Source organism: Corvus kubaryi, unplaced genomic scaffold, assembly GCF_017639235.1.
Source record: "Corvus kubaryi isolate FWS band 111438036 unplaced genomic scaffold, C.kubaryi_AGA036_p1.0 37284, whole genome shotgun sequence".
Taxonomy (NCBI): domain Eukaryota; kingdom Metazoa; phylum Chordata; class Aves; order Passeriformes; family Corvidae; genus Corvus; species Corvus kubaryi.
In genome coordinates this window covers 1,405,790-1,420,216 of record NW_024581088.1, presented here as the reverse complement: position 1 = coordinate 1,420,216, position 14,427 = coordinate 1,405,790, and the positions used below count along the sequence as shown (strand labels likewise).

At 47.0% G+C, this 14,427-nt stretch overlaps 1 protein-coding gene across 2 annotated transcripts in view; it reads left to right on the top strand.

Annotated features, from left to right (window-relative positions):
* AUTS2 (activator of transcription and developmental regulator AUTS2) overlaps positions 1-14,427 on the top strand; it is a 762,438-nt gene that overhangs the window by 737,148 nt on the left and 10,863 nt on the right. Inside the window, exons 8-14 of one of the 2 annotated variants that reach the window (XM_042025870.1) lie at positions 281-534; positions 2,041-2,282; positions 2,695-2,739; positions 6,858-6,953; positions 8,226-8,297; positions 9,908-9,937; positions 11,458-11,529. In XM_042025870.1, coding sequence (XP_041881804.1) covers positions 281-534; positions 2,041-2,282; positions 2,695-2,739; positions 6,858-6,953; positions 8,226-8,297; positions 9,908-9,937; positions 11,458-11,529 — 811 coding nt within the window. The remainder of the gene's footprint in view (positions 1-280; positions 535-2,040; positions 2,283-2,694; positions 2,740-6,857; positions 6,954-8,225; positions 8,298-9,907; positions 9,938-11,457; positions 11,530-14,427) is intronic. The other variant, XM_042025871.1, reaches the window with a different exon arrangement.

Genomic DNA, 14,427 nt, shown 5'->3' with positions numbered 1-14,427 from the left:
GCTCAGGTGTGCAGGGAGCACAGGAGTAAAAGATACCAGAGCAGGGGCAGCTCAGGTGTGCAGGGAGCACAGGAAGTCACAGGTACCAGAACAGGGGCAGCTCAGGTGTTTGGAGTAAGGGGTATCCCAGTAGTAGGACTGGAAATGGTAGCTCGGATTTGTAACACGAGTTACACCCGCGCTGTGTTTGATGTGCGGGGCTGCTGGGGTTGTGTATGTGTGTGTGCTGGAGCTTTTCTCTCTCCCCACGACCCCTGATGGCTTCTCCTCTCGTTGACAGCAGCAGCAGGAGCAGCACCCCAGCCAAGACGCAGGCGCCTCCCCCGCACATCTCGCACCACCCGTCGGCGTCGCCGTTCCCGCTGTCCCTGGCCAGCCACAGCCCCCTGCACAGCTTCCCGCCCGCCCTGCAGCCCCCCGCACACCCCCACCACCCCAATATGTTTGCCCCTCCCACGGCTCTGCCCCCTCCACCCCCGCTGACATCAGGGACGCTGCAGGTTCCAGGACACCCAGCTGGTAGCACTTACTCAGGTGAGAGCCACAAGGGCTGGCACCGCCCGTGCGGTGTGGGTGGGTTTAGTCAGAGTGGCTGGGGTTTGGGCCTTTTGGTGAGGGCTGTTGGTGGGGGGAGGCTGTGCTCACTGCTGAACAAAGTGACAGCAAAGCCAAAAAAAAGCCTAGATATACTCAGGGACAGTCCCTCTGCCCTGGGAGCGACTGCTTTTGGAAGGCTGTGGTTTTGCCAGGTTTGTTTTGTTCAACCCACAGTAAAAACCCAGCAGAGTTCACGATGTGCCCACACAGAGTCTGTGACCCCCATAGCAAAGGTCTTCATGCACTTGTGGTCTGTGTCCTGCAGAGCTTCCCTGGCTGCAGGGAGAATCTGTGCTGACTGTGCTCAAAGCAGTGCTGAGCTCGGGAGTGTTCACAAGGTTTGGGTTGGAAGGGACCTCAAAGCCCATCCAGTGCCACCCCAGCCATGGGCAGGGACACCTCCCACTGTCCCAGGCTGCTCCAAGCCCCAATGTCCAGCCTGGCCTTGGGCACTGCCAGGGATCCAGGGGCAGCCCCAGCTGCTCTGGGCACCCTGTGCCAGGGCCCCACCAGGTCACTGAGGGGAAGAAAATGGAGGATTATCAATGTGTGTGTCCATGCACCAGGGTACTCATGTGAGCAGCAGCCACTTGTTTGCTCACTCCAGCTTGCTTGTACACCCTCACCTGTTTAGGATTGTGTCCCTGTCCATAAATGCTCAGAGGAATGTGAAAACAGGCTTGGTGAGAGGGGAAATGCACATTTTGTAATGTCTGAGGCCTTTGGGATCTGAGGGAAAACCTGAGGGAGCTTTCTTACCCTGTACTGTGTCAGGATTTATCACCAGGAAATTTTAAATGAAGCATTGCTACCACAGACAGCAAAGGAAGTGGCACAAGGCCTGGAAAAGCCCCAGAGCTCAGAGGGATTGTTTTATTGTTTGGTTTCCCCTGTACTCAGCACTGGTGAGGCCACACCTCGAGTGCTGTGTCCAGTTCTGGACCGCCCAGTTTAGGAGGGATGTTGAGATGCTGGAGCATGTCCAGAAAGGGCAACAAGGCTGGTGAAGGGCCTGGGACACAAATCCTGTGAGGAACAGCTGAGGGAGCTGGAAAGGGGCTCAGGCTGGAGCAAAGGAGGCTCAGGGGGGACCTTGTGGCTCTGCACAAGTCCCTGACAGGAGGGGGCAGCCGGGGGGGTCAGGCTCTGCTGCCAGGGAACAGGGCCAGGAGGAGAGGGAACGGCCTTGAGCTTCACCAGGGGAAGTTTCGGTTGGACATTAGAAAAACATTCTTCAAAGAAAGAGTGATTGGGCTTTGGAAGGGGCTGCCCAGAGAGGTGATGGAGTCACCGTCCCTAGAGGTGTTTAAGACAAGACTGGATGTGGCACTGAGTGCTGTGGTCTGGGTGACAAGGTGGTGTCAGGTCATAGGTAGGATGCAATGATCTCGAGGGTCTTTTCCAAGGCCATTAATGCTGTGGCTCTGTGGTTGTGTGTTTCAGAACAAGACCTCCTGCGCCAGGAGCTGAACACGCGGTTCCTGGCCTCGCAGAGCGCCGACCGCGGGGCCTCGCTGGGCCCACCGCCCTACCTGAGGACAGAGTTCCACCAGCACCAGCACCAGCACCAGCACACACACCAACACACCCACCAGCACACCTTCACGCCCTTCCCCCACGCCATCCCTCCCACTGCCATCATGCCGACGCCAGCACCGCCCATGGTGCGTACCCCAGGCAGAAATGTGAGGATAAGTAGAGCACAACTCTATTCTTTATTACCAAAGTATTGCAGAGAATTTGCCACGCTGTGGGGAAGGGCTCCTGTGCTGCCCAGGGGTGTCTGGGCAGGAGAGGCAGGGCTTGTCCCTCTGTCCCCATGTGAGAGGTTCAGGTGGCAGCACAGGACTGAGGGACAAGGCTCTGGCCAGTCCTGCTTGGAGTGTGCACTCTGGGGCCTCCTCCTTTGTCGTGTCTCGAAAAGACCTTGATTTACTTTGAAGAAAGAAAAATCCCAGTTTCATAGGAAATTAATTTTCTGCATATTTTTTCCTCTCTGTTGGTTACCAAATAATAGAGAAGTTGTCCTTTATTTTGCCAACAGAAGTAACACAAGGAAGTATAAAGTAACTAGTTTGTGCTTTGATCCCTTTGCAGTTTGACAAATATCCTACAAAAGTTGACCCCTTCTACCGTCACAGTGTGAGTTTTATTGCTCTGTTTCCAACTGACTTCACTGCTTTTCTGTGGTGGGTTGGGATCACCACTCAATCAATGGCACAGTGTCAAATCTCTCCCTGATCATCACTCCAGGATTTACCATTATCGTCCTTGGTTGCTTTGGCTTTTGAAGGCTTGCATTCGTGGTGCTTGTTTCTGATAAAGATGCAGTATCAGCTTTTCCAGTCAAAAGATCTCTTGCTCACACACCATTTGGAGCCAGGTTTGATGTGAACAGATGAGACAGAGGAGCTGACTGTTCCATGAAGCAGGAGAGGGCAGTGATTCCACCACCGTGTTTCAGTTGTGCCACAAACCCTTGGGCTGATATTTTTGCTAAGAAACTTGAAATGAACTGACAGACTATCATACAAATCCTTCAGGGATAGATAATCTAATCGTTTTCCCAATCTATCATATTTTGTTTGATAAAATCTGAAAACCTGTCTTCTTATTCAGATTTCAAAGGCTCGTCTGATCCACTGGGCTTGTTATGTTTTGAAAGCTCTGTTTGATGACAGTAGCATGAATCCAGCTATGCACTAGATGTGTTTACCTAAGCTACTAAAAACGTTACTTATCAAGTACCTGGACTGATTTTTAAAATTCCAGTTGAAAGTAAAGCTTCTGCTCCTAAGGGTTTGAATCCACTGATTCATTTGCCGCTGAACTCTGGGTTGTGTTTTCTTCATCCTATTGGCAGAGGCAGGTGTCTGGCAAGAGTTCCTTAATCCAAGAGCAATATTTTGATGAGAGAAGGAGTACTGCATCAGCACTCAGAAATCTGCAGAGCATTTGGCTTTATGTGTTGGTTTTGCTTAGAAGTGGAACTGGGCAAAAAAAACTGGTTAAGACGATGATGTCTGGATTAAACACCAGCCCAGCTCACAGCCTGTCCTGCAGCTGAGCAGTCTGTCCCTGTCTGACACCTCATGTGAGCAGCTGGGACCAGAGAGCGTTGCAGGCTCAGAGCTCCAGGAGCCCTGGGCAGACATTCCCACCGCCCCTCCGAAGGGCACTGCTGCTCCCCTGCACCAGTGAGTGTTACATTGCTCTCTGATGTGCTGGGCTTCACATGGGTTCGGGAGAGACACTGTCATCAGTGTGGCCTGTGGATCCCAGCAGGAACTCAGAATTGGGAGATGGTACATGGATTTTAGACAAATCAAGCACAGAAGGTGGCAATGTAGGATAGGAAGTGTTGCTGAAATGTCCAGCTGTATCTGCTGTTGAAATTCAAATAATCTCTTAGAAATGGGGGAGTTACCTGGATTGCAGAGGTCACGGCCTCACCCCCTTTAGGGTCAGGAAAGCTCCGTGCTGTGCCCCCTTAGCCAGGGAGCCGTGCTGGGGCCCAGGGCACGGATCTGGTCCCTCTGCCTTCCCTGGGGAAGGGTTTGTCCTTGGGAAGGGGCTGCCCCATGGTCACTGGGGGACACTCAGCAGCTGATCCTAGGGAGTGCCCATGGTGTCTGCACTGGGGTGGCAGAGTGTCTGTGACCCCAGGCCAGCCCAGCCCAGTGTCCCCCTGGTCCCACCTCTGGGACTGGTCAGGGCACAGGGAACAGGAGCTGCCTGGAGCAGCTGCAGGTGCGCAGAGCAGACCCTGAACTGGGCTGGGGCACACCCACAGGGCAGGAGAAATACAAATACTGTCAGACTGTGGCGCCTCCACAGAGCTGTTCCTAGGGACGACAGCTTCCGCTACAGATCCACACCAGGAACTCAGATACCTTAAAAAGTGTTGGCAGTAAGTGTAGGTGAACTTTGTAGGAGAACAAGGTCTGTTTGAGACTTAAAATCCATCTACTTTGGAACAGGGAGTGTAGCTCACACAGAAGCTAATGCTGAGTTTTAAATCAGTGTTATTTCTTCTTTTTTAGCACAGTGAGGCTTTGCTTTTGCCTACAGCTGGTGCCAGGTCTAGTTTAGCATCACATACACCTGGCCAAGGGAAGCTGTGGTCACTGCATGGTTGCCTAGGGAGAGCTAGAAGGGAAAACTGCTGCTCAAAGGAGAAGGAATACTGGGGAAAAAGAAGCACTGACTATGAAAGGTGCATTCTGAAAGCTGGAGGAATTTAACTGATACAAATTAATCATGGAGATACACTGTTTATATTTTTTTAATAAGTCTGACCTTGAGGAAAGGTCACATTTAATTAACTTACCATTTGTTATAAAACTCTGAGCAAAGAATTCCTTATTATTAGTCATAGCCAATAGAATACGAAGTATTACATCTTTTTCCATCACTTAGAATTAGTCCATTGCACAGAGAATTAAAGACTGAAGACACTGGAGAATTTAAAGCACATTTTGCTCATTAAAAGTTATTGTAAATGAGGACAAATGTCTCTTAATGGTTTCTCAGATGCCTACAGTTCAGTATCAACTAATCTCAAAATGTTTTCTGCACCACTGGATGGAGCAGGTCCAAATTAAATACAATTAAAACAACAGTAGCAACATGAACAGAGGCTCAATACCAGGCTTTTTAACTGAGAAAATCTTGTGATACCTCTGAAATGTTTTCTCAGCTCTCAGTAAATATAATATGGATAAATGACCTTGCAAGATAAGCTAGGGGAAGGAAAAATGATAAAGAAAAGCACACGTGTATGCCTGGCATAACCAAATCCATCACAACTTTGTGGTACTGATTTACCTGGGATGGGATTTGCTCAATGTTTTCCCACCCCTCACGTCCAGTCTTTGACTTTGCCCAGTCCTGCTTCTGTTCAATTGGCCATTAACTCATTTATTTTGATCTTAAAAGTAGCACACAGTAGTTGGACTTTGCTCAGCCATGGTCAGAGGGGAATTGGTCTCAGCCAGAGAGCCCCTGGTAGGTTTTTGGGTGGCAATTCCAGTGGAGCTGGCAGCCATCCCCTCCTAGATGCATCCCCTCCTAGATCCAGAGGTTTCATGGTGAGAGAATGGGTTTGGAGTGTGATGCTTTGAATCCCTGACTCCTACCAGGAAGCAGTTTGGTGTGTGATAGCAGCATTTTCATGGAATTGGGTGAATTTTCTGTTTCAGCAGGAGCCAAAGGTTCACAGGCAGAGCACAGAGCCAAGGGCAGATGAGGATGTCGTGGTTTATCACAAAATCACAGAGTGGGTTGGGTTGGAAGGGATGTTAAAAACCATCTCTTCCACCCCAGCCATGGGCAGGGACACCTCCCACTGTCCCAGGCTGCTCCCAGCCCCAATGTCCAGCCTGGCCTTGGGCACTGCCAGGGATCCAGGGGCAGCCCCAGCTGCTCTGGGCACCCTGTGCCAGGGCCTGCCCACCCTCCCAGGGAACAATTTATCTAATTTACTCACTTGTTTCCCTTGTGTTTGTCTGCATTAGCACAGAGCAGCCTCTCGTGGTTTTTTCCCAGATTCTCTTAGGACAGAGCACTGGGGTCAGGGAGGTCCGGGGAGATGGGCACATCTTTGTGCTGAGCAGTCTCTGGTTATAGAAAAGTCCCCTACATTTCTGGGAGGTTCTGCCTTAACATTTTGTTTAAATACTAATCTTTAACAAATCAGATTGTCTGTCTGCTAATATTAGATGTGGCAGGATATCCTCTCAGACAGGCTAATGAAGTAAGAATTGTGCATATTTTCCTCATTTCCTACAGATACTATTAAAATCCCAACGTACTAATGGAGTTTTAATGATACAATATCCTAGAACTCGTAAGGGTTTTTTTTTTTTTCCACTTAAACAGGAGATTTCTGAGTCTCATTCAGCTCAGGATTCTGTCTTTTCTCTTGAAACGACTCACAGACTGAAACCATTTAAAACCTCTCTCCAATTTAAAAATTAATAATTGAGGAGAAAACGTCTCCCTCACGCTCTGCTGGCCCAAGGCAGGGACAGGTTGCTGGCTGTCTGATTTTGGAACTGCTTTTAAGCTCTAAACCTCATGACATCTGTGAACATCCCATCGACTGCTTTAACTAACATCGTTGCAATGAGATCACTTCAATGCTTCTCAGTTTTCTCCATGTAACATTTTCCTACTATTACGCAGGAATGCTCTGTGTCCTGCCCAGCTGCCTGTGCTCGTGGTGCCCCAGTGTTGATGTTGTTCTCTTTCTGTTGCAGCTGTTTCACTCCTATCCTCCAGCTGTATCAGGTATTCCTCCCATGATCCCTCCCACCGGCCCCTTTGGCTCACTGCAAGGAGCTTTCCAGCCCAAGGTAAGGCAGGAATTACCTGGGACAGCCTGGGAGCCAGGACAGGGGTGGGGTTAGCATGTGGTTCACATCCTGGAGCAGCTGAGGTCTGACCTACAGCTTAATTCCACAGGGGACAATTGCCTTTTTCCAAATGTACTGCAAAGAGAAGTTATTTCTCATGAGGTTCAGATACACCTACAAAGTTTTGGGGTTTTTTTAATTATTTATATAATGGCACAGTTAACTTCAGAAGCAATATAATTAGTTCTGAGATGGTGTGCATTAATGAAAGGTCATGTAATAATCAGGATTTTAAGAAATGGTGTTCATTATTGTTTACTCATTTCCATAATTACCTCCCAGCTCCAGCACAGTGCAGAACACTGATTTGGCTCTTCTCATGGGTGATGGCTGGGAGAGAGAAATGTGGCGAGTTCAGGGCTTTTTTTCTTTCATTTTCATGGAGTTACTCTTTATTTATCAGTGGGAGGAAGTCAGTCTGTAGACTTTGCAATGAAAGACTGAAATCAGGACTGGAATTTCTGCAGAGGAGACACCTTCCTTAAATTGGCCCATCCACTCTAATGAGTGAATATGTAAATTGCAGTTCATTAGTGGGATTCTTCGTCTGTATGGTAATCAGACTGTTAACAACTCACTTAATTGTTAGTTATGCTGGAGCTGATTTCTATTTTCTTCATTTTTACACAGGAACAAGCTCTGTCTAAATGTGGCAGGGTTGGAGTTTTTTTGGGGGGGTTTTGTTTCCCACAAAGCTGCATTTTATTAACCGACTGTTTACATTCTAATAATTGGAAAGGCTTCCATTTTGTCCAACTGGAAGTTACTTTTCCTGATGTCCATTTTGTGGCAGTCCCTGTGGATGGAGTTGAGGTCCTTGTGCAGTGATGCTCTGTGTGCTGAGAGCATCAGTGATAATCAGCAGAGCAGGGGCTGGGTCCTCCAAATGCTGCTTTTGCTGCTGTGTCATAAATGTGTTCCTAATCAGGTTTTTCACATTAGAAGATTTTCCAGTTTAAACAGTCACTGGTCCCTCAGTGGTTTTGATTAAAGTAATGGGAAGTTGGTGGCCAGTCGAAGTGTGGGTATGGAGATGATAATACCCATATTACTGAGTGGATTATAATGGTTCTCCTTTCCTTTATAAAAAGTTTATCTCTGTTGCTTAGGCAATGTAATGATAAAGAACTATTATTTGGACATTCGGTTGCTTGTAGGCATTGTTACTGCTGTGCAGCTCATTAGTGTTGTCTTTCCTTGTGGAATTTCCAGACTTCCAATCCTATTGATGTTGCAGCCAGACCTGGAACGGTCCCACACACCCTTCTACAGAAAGATCCACGGGTCTGTAAAAATTGTTTTTTTTTTTCTCATGTAAATCCATTCCTCCTGAAAACCTTGAATGCTAAAGCTGCCATCCTCAGTATGTCCAAATTAACGCCCTAAACCCAAAGCTGTCTGAGCTGTTCCATCAGTGAGGGCTGCAGAAGTTCTGTGGGAACATTTAAAACAGCCCCTGTGCAGTGGCAGAGCTCTGTCCTTGCTGGCAGCTCTCTCCTCCCAGGCCCAGGGGTGAAGGCATAAAAGTCCAGTTCAACAGAGAAAATGTACAAACCTCCCAAGATTTGTGTTTGTACTCTGTAATTGTTTTTAATGTGGGTAATGGCAGCTATTCCCTGGGTTACTGTAGCATTGATTGCCCCAGTGAAATACGGATGCACTTTATTGATCACTTGGTGCCTCTGGGTTTCTGAGTTCCAGCGGATGTGAACAGCATTTATTGCCTCAGCACTTTGTCTCTCTGCCCGTGGGTTGTTGGTGTGTTTGGATTCATGGCCATTGTTTGCCATGAGGAACTCCACACAGGAGTATTTCTAGCAGAACTCTCAGACAGAAGCACTGAGGAGCTCTCCCTAAAATTCCAGCTTGGGGCATGGCTGAGCTTGCAGAGCTGTTGTCTTTGTGTTGTGCCAGGCTGCAGTGCTTTGGGTTGCTCAGTGCTGGAGCTGAGGCTGAGCTTTACACCAAAAGGAACCACATTTCTGTTTATCTAAGTGCACAGATAACCAGAGCCTCCCATCAGGAAGTCATTTAGCTTTATGTTCCCTTTCAACTGGGAGTGAGTTTCGATTATTTCAAGATGATGCATTACGCCATCACTGCGCCTGCTAAGTACCTTCTGCACCTATAAATCTCCTTTAGTATTGCATTTCAAAACAGAAAATCCAAAACGAATGAGCAGTACCCAATAAATTGAATTATTTCCCAGCATTTATTGATGAAATACGAGCAAAAAAGGGGAGTAAGAAAATAATCTACTCCAAAAAAAAGCACCAACAGGCCACATCAAAAATAAAAATGAGAAAATTGGGTTTTTATGTTGGCCCTGTTTACCAACATCTGCTTCAGTGTGAAAATAATTTAGGCAAAGCCCATTTATGTCAGAAGACCTCAGGCAGCAGTGAGGTACAAGGCTGATGCCCTGGCTGGTGGATGGGCACACTGCTGGTATGCAGGGCATGGCTAACACCCCACTCCAGCCATCCCAGCCCATCCAGGGGATCGAGCCCTGTCCATTCTCCAGCCCTGCCATGAGCTGAGGAGCTCTGAAAGATGAGAGCAGGAGATTGCCCAAAGGACAGATCTGTGCTTCCATCAGTGCAGTTAACCAGCCATTTCTGTGGCATTAAATCAACAAATTGCTGCTGCTGCCAGAGGCCAGAGCTCTGTGTGAGCCTGCTGGAGCTGCTCGTCACCACTCAGAGGCCGCAGCCAGGGGGAGGGAACAGCACGGATATGGAGGCTCAGGACTAATTATTATCCAAAAGGGCTTCATTTGAAAGTAAAATTCTAACATTTTAATTTCGTCTCTTAATGAAGCAATACAGATTTGTTAATTAGAGCAATTGTTTGAGTGACAGGTGTGTAACCAAGCTGTCATTTCTTCTTCACAGTTGACAGATCCGTTCAGGCCCATGTTGAGGGTAAGAAATCTTCCTGTGCTCCCGTTTGTCAAGCTTGGCTCAGTCCCACTGGGTTGCAGCATGGAATAATTCCAAATCAGAGCTGCCCAGTGTCACCTGGGCTGTCCTGCCCTGCCTTTGGGGAGAGCATGGGCACTCCTGCAGCTCCTGATCACTCAAGGACAAGGCAGAGTTTCAAAGTCAGAAGTTTTCCTCTTCTCATGCAACCCCTCACATGAATACTCGAGGTTAAATATTGATGATCCATCATGGTTTCCTGAGGCAAGCCCTAGAGATCCTAGCAGTGATTCCCTGTTATTTCACTGCACTCTGGAGGAGTTTGCTTTGTTACTTTACTGCGTGTTTTCAGTGTTACTCAGTGTGGTACATCCCACCCAGGTATCTCACTGTCCACTGTAGACAGACAATCCACTTCAAACACAGAATATTTTAGAAATAAGGATCTAAAGATCCAGTCTATCAGTCATCCAAAAAGTGGTTTTGTTAATTTTTCAGCATATTCAAGAAAAAGGTCTAGAGTTCAATATAATGAACTTACTAAATCACTAGCACAGCCAGTTTTTGCAAATTAGCAAAGGGCTTGAGCTTAGGGGAGTATTGCTGTGAGATAGTTTAGTTTGTATAATTTAATTATTGATTGATACACACCGAGAAATAGAAGGCAGACTGTGTGCCGTAGTTTGTGGAAGATTTAATTCACAAGTAAATTAAGGAGACTCTTGAGTTTCTGGGATAATTCTTAAATCTGCAGGAGTCATTACTTGTGTAGGTAACCACAGACCCCTAAGTAACAAAACTGGAGAAAGTATATCCTCAAATGAGTCTTTGTCAGACAAAGTTTCCAGCTGTGCTGGAAATGGAGTACAAACTCAACCAGGAGACCTAACAAGCACTCTGGTTCTTGCCTCCCTCTCTCCTCCCTGTGACTCTGGGGTGACAGGAAGGATGCGAAGCAACGCCCCCCCCCCCCCCCCCCCAACAGAATTGAGTGACCTCCAATGTTTTCAGTATATTTATGAGCTGAAGTCTTGGACAGACAGACCAGCAATTACATGAGGGAGTCAGATGAATTTTGAAAACCAGAGTGACGTTTTAACCACTTTGGTTTTCATCTTTTGGTGGAAATGCCAATCCTTGCATTTGTGGAAATGACCCGAGTGTGCAGCTGTGAACAGTCCAGCTGTGCAGGGCAGCTGCTGACTGGGACACAGCTTCACAGCTTTCAGCAGCACAAGCTGCACTTAGCCAGTGGCATCAGAGGATTACAGGAGTGTGTCAGACTGGAGCGTTCATGGACAGCTGGATAAATTCCCTAGTGAGGGACAAAGTCTTCTCATTCTCGATTTTCCAGGAGGATGGAGAGGAAAGGCACTGAAGGGAGACCCTTTGCTTTCAGGTGTCTTGGTGTGGGGATCCCCCACACCAAACCAGACCAGGCTCAGGGTCTATTTTCTTCTAGAAACAGGACAAAGCATCACAGGTTTTTGGAAGTTACTGATTCACATGTTTTGTTTTTCCAGAAACCTGGCAAGTGGTGTGCTATGCACGTTCACATCGCCTGGCAGATCTACCATCACCAACAGAAAGTCAAGGTCAGTGCTTGGGCAGCCTGGACTGGGGGTGAAGGGCCCAGAGCAGAGCTCTGAGAGGAAGAGCTGGCTCTCAGCTGGGCACTTCTGTGCCATGGCCAGTGCCTTGGTAAAGTAACACACACACAGCATTGAGCAGAAGCCTCATTTCTGAGAGTTGGTATAAGGATGAAAAGCTAAAGGCAGAGTCCCAGCAGAGTGTCTGGGATGTGTTGGAGCAAGGACAGCTGATCCTGGGCCATAACTACAGCTTTGTAGCTTGGAAGGGTGAACAAGGTGGCTTTTATTTATTCATTTATGGCTGAGGACACAACTGTATCAAGTGGGAATTTTTTAAAGTCTGGAGAAGCTGGGCACGTGTATCCCATTCCTCCTATTAATGTTCAGGGGCAGGCGAGAGTGCAGGCGGATTTCTCCTGTCCCTGGGATGCTTTACCCAGTGTGGCTGCACAGGCTCCCATCACTCTTCCTTCACAGCCCTCATGGCTGGAGGGTGGCACCTGGATGTGTCCAGGCTGCCCAGGCAGGCACAGCCTCTCAGGGGATGTTGTGTTATCAGACACTGCCTCACTGCACCGAAGGTTAAGGGATGGAAGTCCTGTCTTATTTTGAAGCTCTGAGACTTCAAGGGTGAAGGCCATGGGCAGTTTCCCATTGGTACTGTAACTGTATTTCCATTGCACATGGGCTCTGGGAAGGTTTCTTTCCCTTTGTAGTATTTTCACTGTTCTCATCACTGAAGAATCTTGTGTTGCTCCTGAAGTTTTTCAGCGAGTCAGGAATGGTTGCTGCTCTTCACTGCTCATACTTCAGGAGTCAATAGCTTGTGTTAGAAACTGAAATTACCAGGGAATCCACAGCACTCTGCAGTCTGTGTATGCACTTGCATTGTGTAGGTAAGAATATGAAGATGTTGAACAGCTATGAAAACCTGCAGCTAATAGAGTTTAAAAATAACCCTTTTAAACAAGGTTGACAGGTTAATTTGCTGCAGTAGACATATCTCTCTTCTCTGCTTCCTTATGTTTCCCCTGCTAGTGATCTTCATTCATCTTCCCATTATCAAAAAAGACAAGGTTATAGACCTAGAGAGTTATATGTCCTTCTTTTATTTTATTGAAAAGGTATTTTCTTGAAATGAAATTATTATTCCCATGCTATCTATGTCCTTTGAATCTTCCTTGATTTGATAGTCAGAGAGAGGTCAAACCAGTATATTTATAACTCACAGTAAATGCCATTTTCATACAGCCGTTTCTTTTACCTCATTCTTTTCTACCTTGCGTGTTAAAAAAAAAGCAGGAATAAAGCTCAGAAGCACAGGAGAGGATGTTGCTTGAGTTTTTGAGGCTGTGCATGATGGTATTTTCAAGAATAAGTGAGAAGTGTGTCTGGTCAGTAAGGAGATTTGGAGTGTCCCCCCCGCTCATGTGACCACAAAGGGTGAATCTCTGCCTGGAGGCTCACACAGGACAATTTCTCCTTCTACCCCATGGTTGTGAAGGTGCCTTTTCTTCTGCACAAGATGAAGGTGCTGCCTGACCACAGAGCAGGGAATCAAAGGGGTTGATTTCCAGTTTGCATGTGGTGCCGCGAGCCTGCTGCCAGTAACGATCTGGCCTAGTAATTGCTTGCAGAGGGCCAGGCACTGAAGGAGCAGGCACAATGGGAAACTTTAAAACACAACCTTCCTGACCTCAGGAAAAATTGCATGCAGCTGCAGATGCTGTTTGGCTGCCTGTGCCTCTGCAGCAAGACCTGGGTAACCTCTGCATGCCCCAGGAATTCCGCAGGGCTGCACAGCAGCTCAGGGCACAGAGCACATTTACACCCTCCTTACACTGACCACTGCTCAGGAGAGGATTTATGCTCCATAATTGGGCCTCTCTCCTTTAGGAAAGGCCTTCCAGCCTGATCTGACAGCAGTGCAGACATCTACATTGATTTTCGTGGGCACCACATTAAGGTGTTACACATTTTCTGGAAATACATTCGGAAGGATTGGCATCCAGGGGGTGCTCCCCTGAACAGAAACTGGGGATAAAAGAAATGTGACCATTTCTCTGGTACTATTTTAAGGTAAACCAACACATTCAGAAATCTTTTAACACATCCGTGGTATTCCTGTTCCTCTTCAGACAGGGATTTGTTCATTATTTAGAGCAGCACCATTCATATGGCTGCAATTAAAGCTTCAGCCAGCTTTTGCTATTCTGAGTAATGCCTGTCAGGGGTTTATAACTTGGTTGTTAAAAAAGAATAAAAAGAGTTCACAGCATAAAAATCTGGCACACAGGCTTCAACTGAGGCATTTGTATTTTCTGAACTCCTTTTAACTATTAAAGCACTTCAGTGTTACTTTCTTAAAAGACATGACCTTAACTTGGCCACCTTTGCCATTTCAGTATTCTTGCAGGCCATTATCTCCAGACACAGAAAATGCCTTTGTTTCTCTTTTTTATTTCTTGTTTTCTGTCTTTTTTTCTTTTTTTGTTCTCATGGCTGCACAGACATGTTTCTAGCACTTGAAAAACAGCTACTAGGCATGCACATTAATTTGATCATAACTTTTTAACATGCATATTTATATCATTGTAATAGTCTGTACTCGGGGCTGGCACAGTCTTAAATACTGATTTATAAAGCGTAGCCTGCTCCAGAATTACTGTTGAGATCTCCTGGTTCCATGTTACGCATTTATCAATCCTTTCAGCTGCCCTGCACGGTTAATCAGCAATCTGCATTTAGGGAGTTCTGGCAGCACAGGTAATTGGGAATTTGGTTTTCTTCCTTCATTCTATAAAACTCCTGAAGTAGGCACCACTGAAACGAGGATGTGGCACAAAGAAGAGCCCATCCTTCATCTACTTCTCACTCACAATACAGCTGCCTCAGCAAATT